The 13,134-nt window shown below is 38.6% G+C and overlaps 1 protein-coding gene across 3 annotated transcripts in view; it reads right to left on the bottom strand.

The window, feature by feature from the left end:
• The window catches only part of Fgf14 (fibroblast growth factor 14), a 612,909-nt gene that overhangs the window by 3,921 nt on the left and 595,854 nt on the right, over nucleotides 1–13,134 (bottom strand). For all 3 annotated transcript variants that reach the window (XM_047552369.1, XM_047552371.1, XM_047552370.1), the window contains exon 4: nucleotides 1,170–1,368. In XM_047552369.1, coding sequence (XP_047408325.1) covers nucleotides 1,170–1,368 — 199 coding nt within the window. The remainder of the gene's footprint in view (nucleotides 1–1,169; nucleotides 1,369–13,134) is intronic.

Raw genomic sequence — 13,134 nt, 5'->3', positions numbered from 1 at the left:
TTTCAAACTAAAAATGAAAATGCCACGAAAACATCTCATAGGCTTTTTAAAAAATTAACCATTATAATATTTAAAAACCCATGGGCGTTGGCACTTTTCTTTTTAAGAAGCATCCAGAGTCTTGAGAGCAATGTGAGAGATTCACTGTGGCTCATCCCAGCCAGCAAAGATCTGGGTCTTGCTATGACCTTATGAGAGGCCATTGCCATTCTGTGTAACCCTGGCTGTGCTTGGTGTTTGGTTCTTTTAGTCCAGGTAGCTGATTTTAGCAACCTGAGGGACTTTGACCAGGGTCAGCTTTTTTCCCTTTTGTCCTTTCTCATTTATTTCCTTAGAAAACACTTTTGAATAGTCTCAAATCAATATTTTTTGTAGTTCTCAAACAAATGTTACATAGATAAAAGCAAATGACCCTTCTGGCATAATCATTACTGAGAAAGGTACAGATGTTTCTAACTAATTAAGAAAATTTTGGAGCCTGTGCCTTGGGATCTGATCAAAGTACATGTGAAGGTTCCATTGTTTGTGGGTGAATGCAGATAAATTATTTTAGGGAAAGAAAAATAATTTACTAAATGAATAATAATTTATGCAGTTTGGAAGGAGATAATGTAACATCAATAAGTTCTTTCTTTAAGAGTCAAGTTATTATTACTTTATTTTCTGTAATTATAATAATTCACAAGTAGGTAATTTCCTCCACCTGGATTACATCAAAATGGGCAAATGTTTTCGATTCCATATACAAAATATATTTTTCTAATATACTATCTTTATAGAATTGTAATGCTATCATAGATTTAAATATTTTTCAACTAATTAGTTAAAATTACCCAGAAATTAGAGTCCTCAGGGCAATGAGGACTTGTGACATGGAAATAAAGAAATATACCACACACTTAACACACACACACACACCCATACAAACACACACACACACACACACACACACACACACACATGCACACACAATAGCTCTACCGCTGAGCTGCACACCCAGCCCCACAAATCACAATGAGCAAAATATGTAGACCTTCATGCTACCACCCTCTAGGTCAACACAAGGGGCCTTTTCAACCCTCTGTGAAGGCTCCTTGTAGCCAGGGCTGATGGCTGACTTCACAATGCCAAGAGGAAGTGAATAGGGAACATGCACACTCAGCACTCACCTTCCAATGGCTTGGGTAGAAAATGAGCTGCTGGTTTGGTTTTCTTTACTCTGTTCCCTTTCATAACTTGCCCTTCCTTATTTAATCCCAAAAACCAGGCTCTACCAGATTCCTGTTGTCTGTATAGCATGGATGAGTAGATTACATAATAGTTTTCAAAAACAGATTCTTTAAACTTGCATTCAGGCGTAAAAAGTTCCTGTGGAGAGAAAAGGAAAAGAAAGTTAGAGGAAGGAACTGAATCTTCACTGTGTTTTCAAGTTAATCCCCAAAACTCATCCAACATGGCAGAAGTCCTGTGTCAGGGAAGCTAGGTACACCTATTCCTGCGCATAAGAATTGTCTGCATGTTGTTTTCAATACAAAGTGAATTAAGAAGATCTGATACTATTGGGAATACATATAGTATTTACAGGCAAAAATATGGATGTCCTTTAAAAAGAAAATAGAAGATATGAGCAAATTCAATATTTTCACAAAATAGCATTTCAACAACAGACAGGGAGATTATAGTAGGGAGATCATAGATTATAATAGCATATATTCACAATAAAGTGAACAAAAATAAAACATATACTTAAGATATTGTATAATGATTTACATATTTTCATAGGAATAGTCATGTGATACTCCTAATGATGGCTGGTTTCTCCTTGGATCTCAGTGTCCCAAGGTGGTATATTTTCCCTACAAAGAAATGAACTGAAAATGGAAGCAAAACTGTGACAATCAGCTGGCATACAGGTTGTCACCAGAGCTATTGTGTGACCAGTTGAAGCCAGGTGTCATGTTAGCTGGTCATAGTGACAGGAGCTGAAAATAATTACCTAATTCCAGGGCTTACAGCCATGGCCTTCCACTTGACCTTCCGCTAAATTCCCTTTGGAACTCTTGAAAGTAAACATTAAAAGTTTCCCTGATTGAAAACCACTTAACATCTTTGGAAAGAGTACAGAGTGTTAAATTCTATTAGGTTCAACATAATAATGTACATAGATTGATGTGCAGCACAAAGGTTGATAATTTATGATTATCGTTAATGTCACAAATATTCACAGATGATTTGATATACTTACATTCTTATTTTGGAATGAATAGAAATGAATATAATGACAAGCATGTGTATAAAATGTACAAAGTTGCAATCTATCTGCATTTCTGATAGACCTCTACTAAATGTAATCTCAAAATTCAAACTTCCTAGTTGGAAGACACAACCAGTTTTTGGAACTCTTTTTAAATAGGCTTAGCATCATGCTGTTGTGTAGATTATATGAACTACAGATGTAAAAGAGAGTTTTATTATCACTTATCTTTTTTAAAATACCGCTGTACTCAAAAAAATATATATATAAGGTTTGATTTCACTTTAATAGATTTTACCATTGCAGAAATAACTTTAATTTTTCTTTAGAACATATGTATATATGTTCTATATGCATCCTTATGGAGCTAGAAAATAAAAACTTTAAGAGTTGAATTTAGGCTAACTATAATAAGGGATATCCCATAATTGCATGTAGAAATTTTCTTTTTTGGTATTTTCCCCAAGAGTGTGAATTATCAAATTGTGTCTTTATCAGGATACAATTTATTCTGTGTGTTCCATAATTTTAACCAATTCACTGAGTGTAATAATTCCAAGGGAAACAGATTTTGTTAATGACACATGGTTTTTATGACAAAGGTCACAGATAGTGATCAATCAATGAGATTAAAGTAGTTGAAACACAGGGTTAGCCTTCTCCCAAAGGAATTTGTATAAGTCTTCATTTCTTCTACATGAAGTTACCTCATGTTCAAATAAAATCCCATCCAAACAAATGTCTTGGCCTTCCACTAAATTCCACTTCTCCAAATAGCCTTCTGTTGGTTCTCTCACTGATCGATGAGAATCTTACTGAGTCAGTGTCCAAACCATCCCTCAGAGGAAAATTGACAAAATAGTGCATGTTCACACATTAGTGGTGAGAAGAATAAAAGAAAATGGAATGCTATAAATCTGATTTGTCCCCAAGAGACTAACAAACATACCATGTTAGTGGAAACGAAACCTTGTGGACAAATAAGTTAGACTTTGATATGACACTTGTCTTTTTATGGAGGCATGGCAAGGCATCCAAGCTTTTGATCTACTAGTTAGACCCTGTTTCAAAAACAACCAGAAGTGGGATGGTAAAAGCTGACCTGGTGGTCACTCAGTGGAGTCCAGGGGAGCCAGATCCTGCCTCTGGGGCATAAGGTTCCTGGCCAGGGCCTGACTCATGTCAGTGAGGGATCACTGATGCCCATCCTTCATCACCAGGGCTTTGGAAATGTAGACCTATAGGGTAGCCTAACTCTCATTCTTACCTGATCGCACCTAGAGTAATGTGCAAAACATGGCCAGTACTGCTTGCACCATAAGCAAATTAGGAATGCATTGTCTCCACTCTGAATTGACTACACACAATGTAAAAGTGACTGAAGACTCTTCATGTGGAAGAAGTAGCTTATTCCCACTGGAAAAATAAAGGTCTTCTGACACTACAGCTCCTCAGATGTAAGCCTGCATCTTAGGGCTCTAAGGAGGTCAATTCCACAGTACCATTTTGTGAGCTGTGCCTGTGACTTCACAAATACATGATCCTCTTGTCTTCCACAACTGAGAATTATTGCTTTCATAATGATGGTGGAGACTGGTTGATATATTTTTAGCTATCTTTATATTCCTGAATAAATAATTAATAATACACACACATACACACACACACACACACACATACACTCAACTTTCAAAAAGATCTTGTCTAATACATTTTCTCAAGACTTTTCAAGAACTTAATCTGTTCCTAAAACATTCTCCAGAGAACTGATAAAATTAATGAAAGTTGAGGTCATTTATTGTGTTTATATTGTATGTGACACACACACAAACACACACAGATGCACTTTCAATATGTAAATGGAATCTCCATGGTTGAACCCTGATCCAACTCCTTACTGACTGCATGTCCTTGGGGAAATTGCTTAATCTCTCTGGGCTTCAGTTTCCTCATCCCTAAAATGAGAACAAAATTATAGGCTATTAAGGTAAGGAGGACTGAGTAAATTATTACATTAGAAAAGCACTTGGCATATGATTAAGCACTTGATAACTATTCTAAAATAAAAAATATATACTCTCTACCCTTATTGCAACTCTATTAAGATTTCAGCAAATCGAAATTAAGCTAAATCATTAGTCACCAACCACAGTTTTATACCAATTATTGGGCTCAACACCAGATAAACCAAAATGAATAAGGTTAGTCATTCATCTCGTAAAATTGACTGTATAGCCAGTCATGGTGGTAAATGCCTATAACTCCAGCAACTCAGAGGCCGAGGCAGGAGGATTGCAAGTTCAAGGCCAACCTCAGCAACTTAGTAAAACCCTGTCTCAAAATAAAAAATAAAATGGGTTGGGGTTGTAACTCAGTGGCAAAGTGTCCTGGGTTTAATTCCAGTACCAACAACCAACCAACAAAAACCCAATAACAAACAAACCAAAAAAAAAAAAAAAGAAGAAGAAGAAGAAAAAGAAGAAGAAGAAAAAATGATAGTACAATGCAATATTTTTTATGGTGGACTTATGTTTAAAATACTACAGTGACTATAGGTGGAATAAGTGGTCTTGTGAAAGATGAGATTCAATGCTATGGTGTTGTTTGCCAGGGGATCAGCCATGAATTGGGTGAGCAGAAAAGGAGAAGGAAGAGTGACTGAAGACCACAGGGAGTCTTATCTGACTAGGCCAGCACCTGGAAGGAGGGGGCCTGGCAAGTCAGAGCATGCCCCAGAGCATGCCCCAGAGCACTCCCATCCCCCTTAAGGAAAGCTATCATTTGGAGATATTGGCACACCTTACCAAGTGATATGGACACTTCCTTACCACTGAAACTATGTCACAATTCCCAATCACTCTGGCAACCAAAACAGCAAGCGGCTCACACAGAAAGCTTGCTGAGGGCTATTCAAAAGATAATGAAGTGATTGAGGGGGCTGGAAATGGAGGCAAGACTAGGGGAACTCGATTTTCTAAAAATCTCCAACTCCATAGCATCACTATCAAAGACTCCATGCAATTCCTATGCTGCAGGTTACCTCACTTCTCTCTTGATCCCCAAAAACTTTCTTTTTAAAAGTGATTTACCTGCAGCCATGCCTGGCTTAATTCGACAGGATATATTATAATTTCTAAGCAAACAACTTGTCATCTACAGGAGAAGTGCAGGACCCAAAATGCCTACCCCAAAAGGGGGTACTTTTGTGACTGCTACACAGACCAGGTCCTAGAATGCAAAGAGGTAAGGATAATTTCCCCCTAACCTTAAAGTCTATAAGAACAGATTCCAAGGAGAACTCATCAACATGGGCCAAAGTGACCCAGCTTGTGCACAGCGGGGACCTGAAAGTCTGATGTCATCCTGCTGTCAGTCAAATATCAAGAGGTGGACTTGGGCGGGACTCTAGAAACTTCTCCAATAAAACTGGTGGGCAGAAGGGGTGTGCTGTCCTCCTCCTCCTCTCTGAGAAGACCCACTCTCTCCCTTGAGAGCATCTCATTTCCCTATTCCTATCTCTTCTCATAAATTCATGCCTGCTACTCTGAGCAACATGTCTGAGATCTTTCTGGAATATTCTAAGAGCCATTGAAGAGAGAGGCTCCATGGCTACCATGGTTCTGCATTAGGTCCCTGCCAAGCACTGTTTACATTTGTAGACCTATGATTAGCTGACACTGAGATACAGCCATTGTGGGGCAAACCTGGTGAATGATGTGGATGGGAAGACAGGTGGAGAAATGGAGAAATGGGTGTTGTGCCCTGATAATAGAACTCTTGTAAGTGGGAGAAAGGCACAGTATTATTGAACAAGCAAGGGAATAATCATATGATTTTATTAGTATCTTATAAATGTGAATCTATTCTCATACAGAGGATGGTTTTAAGATGTTAGTGACACTTTAACACTCCTGTGTTGATTTCCAATCTCTTACAAAGTGAACTGGAGTTATTTGCAGAATTTTTGTATGTTCACCTTAATGGTATTAATATAATAGATAGATAATCATGAACACAAGTAAAGGAGAAGTATTACCAGAATCACATTATGATAGCTGGAACCAAAAGAGAAAGACAATATGTTATAAAAATTAAGAAAGAAAATCTTTTATTTTCCTTGACCCTGACTTCTGAAAGGTATTTCTTTATAATGGACCTGTAAAAGATACATTTATCAACGTAAAATATGTTCTTGATAGTAGACACAACCATAGTTTTGTGTTAGAACCCCACAATATGCTTTAGGGAGACGGATGACTTTGGAAAAGTCTAATAGGTGGAACCTGAAATAATTGAAATGGATGAGATCCTCAGGAATCGTGCACATCAGGGGCCATGAACTCAAATACCTGTAATGACCAGGCAGACACAGGAGCGAAGCAAGCTGGCATAACCATTATGAGGATAAATGGCTCCTGACTCAGGCTCTGTGCTGGGGAGACCCAGAGAGTGATGGAAACATAGCATAGGAGTGACTGGCGGGAATGTGAAAATAAAAGCCTTAGATCTTTAGTAGATTCAATTTTTCAAAGGAAGTAAGAAATGCAGTTTTCCACACAAGATTGCCTTTTAATGGTGGTGATTAATTCTTAAACTTTATTTCTTCATTAGTCAGTGGACTGAGATGAAATCCAGATTGAGAGACCTTCAAAGGACAGTGCAAGAAATGAACCCAAAGGAAGGGACCCCAAGTCACTTATCAGTGCAGCTCTAATCTGATTTATGGCTTTCATACAGTTGGCTAATATGATGATTGTGACAGCGAAACTCTCTAAAACTGGCAGTGATAATATGAGAATGCTTATTTAAATTTAGGCTTAAATATAAACTCTTTGGGGCTGCCAAAATGAGATAGATAAGGAATCTTATGAGTCTTTTCCTCATCTTGCCTGCCTATATTTAGAACCACCACCACCTCAACAACAAAACTAACAACAGTTCAGTTCCAACAGAAACTTAAGTATTAATTTGCACCATTGCCTATGTAAATCATCAAATCAGAGACTAGAAAAATGCTTCAATTAAAACAGAAATTTCATATCTCCTTTTAGGTTGTGGTTGGTTTTGAAATGGAAGCACCATCTGTGGGGTACTTATTATCTTAACAGAAGCAGAGAATTCCTCTTCTCAGGGAAATGTCTTTGTTTAGGGAACAGGCTGATGGGCCACTTGCAGGTGCCAAAGATAGGCTTCTGGGTTCAGAACGAAAGTAGCAGGGGGAGGAAACAGGGGATCCTGTTCCCCAACTTCTAAGGAACGAATTGACCATAAACCCAGATGATTTGCCAGAATCACAACCTCAGAACTTAAAGTCACCTTGAGTGTCTAACCTAGTGGGCAGGGAAACTGGGGTCCTCAGGCCAAACACAGCTTCCACTTGCTTTTGCAAATATGGTTTTATTGGAAAACAGGCACTGATAATTCCCCCAAATCTTGGGTTCTTTTTCCCCAGAGTATGTCCAGTAATGACACTTGAGAACAACTGGCCAGAGTGATAAGCATCTATTCAATAGCAGGTGAAGAGGAACCCAGAGTCTCTGCTCTCCAAATATGACCTCCCCACACCCTGATGAATTAAAAAGAGTAAGATTATCTTGACTTATACAGGGTGGGGAGGGACCAGCAAGCAGATGAATGGGCGGGATATTTATGATTTTACCAGGAAGGCCTCACTCCCTTAGGTAGTAGTTAGTAAAAAGCTGTGAAATGTGAACTGAGCATGGTAGGGGCACGGGAGTTATTTCACTTGCCTTTAATGAACAGTCAGGTAACTTGTAGATTAACAACGGATGCACTAACCCTGAGCACAAGCAGGTGGAAACAAAGGGAGCCAAGTAAGAGATAAAACAGCAAGGAAAGATGTTGGGAGAAATCCTAGTTCTTGGCTGGCAGCAGTGAATGTCTCAAGTGTGTAAACTTGCAGGGAGGAGCGTTCTGCTTCTCCTACCTAGGAAAGTAAACAACTGCCCCAAGTTGACTCAGTGTTACCTAGGGAACCCGTATAGGAGCCTGGTGGTCTGATCCCCTGTGGCACATTGTGATTGGGCAAGAAGCCTATAAAATGTATAACTGTTCCCACAATAAATGAGTTTGCAGGCTACTCGCCACAAGTTTGCTTCCACCCAACTCCTGGAGTCTGGGGGTCTTGACTCCACGTCCTTACCAGAGAATGAGCTAACCTGCCACAAACTACAGAAAGATCCATGGGTCTGATTCCTAATGGGTTAACTGGGGTCATTGCACAGTTAGGATTTATGGCCAAGGGCTTCTCCATGTGTATTAGAAGGGAAAGGTCTTCAGTAGTGCAGGCCATTAAGGGAAAGTTTGTCTGGTCATTCACCCCAGCACCTGAGTTAATATAGGATTGACTTGTAGATGAAGCCCCCTGAATGGTTTGGTCCCTAGGACAGCTCTGTGAGGACCCATTAGGTAACAAATTCCTCCGGCTGATGAGAAGGAGGGGTTGAACACCTGATTGGCAGAAGTGCAGATGGGGGACCCCAGTTCCCTTGGTAAACATCAAATGGTAATAAATTGGGAAGCAGCACTCTGTTGTTCTCTGATCAGTGACAGCCCTCCTTCTCTTTGCTGGAGTTTTACTTCACTCTCACCCATAATAAAATCCTCTTGTTTGACTTTTTGTGTCTGACTTTAAATTTTCTTTCATGGGGACACAAAAACTGAGGTTTGGGTCATTAGCTCCCCATACTCCGGTGACAATTCTGTCTCTAAGACCTCTCCCTGCTCCATCATTGACCACATATGGCAAGTTACAGGGGTTGCGAGCTATCATTTTGGAAATTGAAAACTGTCATTTCAGAAGTAGGAGAGAGTTTTAGTGTGGAGACACATTAAAATACAGCTTGGAGGATGAGGCTGGTAAGAAGTCTTCCACGCCAGCTTAGACCAGTTTAACTTTACTGAGCCTAGAATCCAGCTCACAGACCCCTGTTCCAACTGTCTTGTTTTCCCAGAGTCCAAACATCTCTAAGGTAGATCAGGTGTCCTCAGTACACTTGCTGATCAAGTAGGAAGAAGGGGAACAGGCGTGTCTAGGAAGAAGCTTTGTACTTGATCACATACGGTCTAAGCTGGAATCATGCTACAAAGTTCAGAGTAGTGGCGACAGAGGTCATATTGTCAGGTGGTTGCTCAGTCATGAATGGGTGAGCAAAGAAAGGGCAAGGAGGGGTGACTGAAGACCCAGGGAGCTCTGACAGGCAAGCACCTGAAGATGGGGACCTGGATGTCAAAATGCCCCAGCCACAGACACATCCCCTTGAAGAAAACTTACTTTCGAGATCTTGTCACACCCTATACTAGGTGTCCTGGACCCTCCCTGCCACCTAAACTATATCATAAACCCTGGCAAGCAAAACATCAAGACCTTGATAGAGAAAGCTTGCTGAGGACTTTTTGAAGAGAGTAAACCAATTAAAGGGGGCAGAAAATTGAGGCAAAACAGGGCACTCAATGTCGTCCTTAAAATCTCCAACTCTCTGAGCACTGTACCATCTCTTCCAGGTGCTCAGTGCAGGTCCTATGCTGCCAAAAGTCAAAAAGAGGACCTGGGAGGGTCTCTGAAAACCTCCCTGGGACCCCCCAAAACGTGGAGAGCAGGAGAGGCATGCCACCTGCTCTTCCCTTTGAGAGAACCCACTCTCTCCCTTGAGAGTGTCCCCTTTTCCCTTTTCCTATCCCTTCTAACAAACTTATGCCTGCTACTCTAAGCAAAATCTGAAATCTTTCTGGCCTGTTCACAAGAACAGTTAAGAGGGACCCTCCTCCTCTGCTTCTGTTTTATTAGTCCTCATGCCCTGTATCAATATGGCCCACAGAGACTAAATGGACCTTTGCCAGAAAAGCGTGCCAAGTGGTTAAGGTAAGTTTCAAGGACTTTCCAACCTAGGTAATTGCTGGAGGGGCAGTTGGTCCATCATCAAACCCCGAAGGAGCTAAGCTTCCCACCTTAAACTTAGATTGCATGCATTTTTGTGTACCTCATGATTTACAATTTGAACAAGACTTTTCATTAAAGTTTGATCCTTGGAAAAGCTTTTGTGTTCTTCTATGAGCCTGAGTTTCCATTAAGAACATTCAGCAGCCCACAGTTCCATTCATCTAATTGTGTCACCTTGATGGGGTCTATGACTGACTGAAAATTATGTTTGTTTCTATCTTCAAGTTGGTCTATCAATCACCAGTGTCAGGGGCCTTGTGATGAATTTACAGCATCCTCAGAATACAAACAATTACAAAATCAATTAAAAAGAGAAAAGAGAAGTGATAGTAGACATATAGTAGCAAATAGCATATACTAAATGCATGTTAAGTAATATATCTGGATATTTTACTGAGTTCTATATGTTATAGTTGTTAGAAAACCCAGTCTGCTTCTACCAACAATCCAGTAATGACTCTCATTCTGGGTTTCCACTTTGGAGTTTTTCTCCTGAAGAGTAAACAGTGGGAGAGAGAGGAAGTCATGGATTCTAAGTTCTTATTTTTTTATTTTTTATTTTTATTTTTTTTGCGGTGCTGGGGATCGAACCCAGGGCTTTGTGTTTGCGAGGCAAGCACTCTACCGACAGAGCTATCTCCCCAGCCCTCTAAGTTCTTATTTAAAAGATAATAAGTCATATGGATATTTTGTAAACATGAAATAATAGAAGTGAAAAATAATTTTATAAATTGAGTTGTAACTTATAAATTATAAATTGAGTCAAAAAGTGCAACTCATGCTAATTGTTATCAATTAGGTTGATACTTAGTATCAACTAAGTTACTTAGTATTTAATTATTAAATACTAAGGTTGTTACTTAGTATTTAATTATTCTTAACAATTTCAACTTAGACACACTTTAGATGGGGATTATAATTATCCATTTAATCTGAATTCTCAGTTGTTTAATCCCATTTCTAATTTTTGGAGATGTGGTCTACCGGAGGTTAGTCTGAGTTCAGAGGAAGAACTCAACCTTCCTCCTCTTCTACAGTTTTAAAATCAATTATACTCTTAATGGCCCTGTTCTGACTGCACCTGTTTCTTTAAAAGGATGTGCAGAGTGCTCTTGAGATCACTTAGAAAGAAAAGAATAATCTGACCTTTTAGAAAAATTTCAGTCAGGAAGCTGGAAACAGAAGATATTTGTAGCTAAAATTCAAAAGCAGAAAATTAAGATGACATACATTTTATTTATCTGAAATTCTATATAACCAAAATTTATAATATTTGGCTGGGATTAATGCTTACAGGGAAAAATGAGTAGATCATTTGTGTGTACTTTTAAACAAATGTATAATTATACATGTACTAAGAAGAAAGCTTTGATTTGATAACAGAAGTCAGTGAATTTAAGTATATTCTCACTAACAAAGCAGTCTCCACAAATACTTTTATTTACAGGACCAAATGCTATTCACCTAAGTAGTTTCCAAGGAAACATAATTGCAGATGAAAGCACTTTCACCAGTAAAGATGTTGCATTAGAGACGAACACATCTTTAAATATATCAATTTTAATATACTAATATTATATTTTTATTTTAGGTTTATCATAGTATCCTTATATATTTTGTAATTTAATTACTAAATATTAATTGATTTGATTTAATGTTTCATTAACTTAATATAAATATTTCTGATATGATTTTAAATATGTATTAAAAGTACATAATCTTTAAATATAAATATACTAAAGTATGGTATTCAGGGACTAGTAGCAATGCAGAATCCCAGATCTACTCTGAATCTATGGAAGCAGAATTTGCATTTTCACAAAATCCTGGAGTGATTTGTACCGATATCCACATTAAGGCTTGGGAAGTTTTGGCATATGTTCTCATTACCATATAGAACAAATTAATAAAAGGTCTCAACAGTGTGAAAAATCTTGATTAAATGGACGTTAGGTATAGGTGTGCTACCCATTTCTTAATATCAGTATGCAAATTATAAAAGCAAGAAAATGGCAACAAAATTCAAGTATTTACAGCACATCTATGAGTGAGAGATTTTAAATTTATAAATAAAAATATGCCCCAACTTATTCTATAATGTTAAATCTGTTTCTCTAGAATATAGGCATGTATAAATTCCTAAAATTATAATTCTTGTAACAGGAGCAGATGGTACCAGTGCTATAAATATTAGTAAAAAATATTGCAAATTAAATACACTTAAGAAAGTATTGAGACAACTGGTATCATACCCACAGACTTGTCAGGATTTGATATAAAATGCCTCCACGTTAGTAATAATGGGGATAATTATCCTAGCACTTAAATTGTGTTTACTTTGATATCAGGCCTTCTTCTGCATACTTCTCATAATCCCCTCTTAATTTTCGCTGTTTGCTGTGGGTGCAGTTCTGTTTCCCCATTTTAGATAGGAAGAAGTCAAGACCACAAGGGGTTAAATGACTTGCCCACATACATTCATTTTCATCACAATAAATGTAATTAGTCTTTAATTCTACTTGTCATGGTATTCATGATTGATAGGACTTACTTTTGAGATATATGATCAATTGCAAAGTTGACCCTGATGCTTGGCCCATTTCCCCAAATCAGTGACTTCAGCATGCAGTGGGACCAGTCCCATTCTGGCAAACCAAGATGGAGGAGCTGGAGTCTTAGCAAGCAAGTGGCAGTGGTCCTTGCCTCACTAGCATGACTGAGGAGGGAGAAAAATGGGGCACAGCCAAGGGCCCCAGTCAAAGCCAAGATCTTCAGAGACCCAGCCAGGCCCCACCTGACCCTGGGTGCCCAAGTAATGGACACTTCTTGTAAGACCAGGTTTCGCGGACATTGCTATTATCATTAAGTCTCTTGATAATCATTACTCCATCTAAGCAGCTCATTCAACTAAACAGGAAAT

Source organism: Sciurus carolinensis, chromosome 5 (genome assembly GCF_902686445.1).
Source record: "Sciurus carolinensis chromosome 5, mSciCar1.2, whole genome shotgun sequence".
In the NCBI taxonomy this organism is placed as follows: domain Eukaryota; kingdom Metazoa; phylum Chordata; class Mammalia; order Rodentia; family Sciuridae; genus Sciurus; species Sciurus carolinensis.
This window is presented reverse-complemented; position numbering and strand designations above follow the sequence as displayed.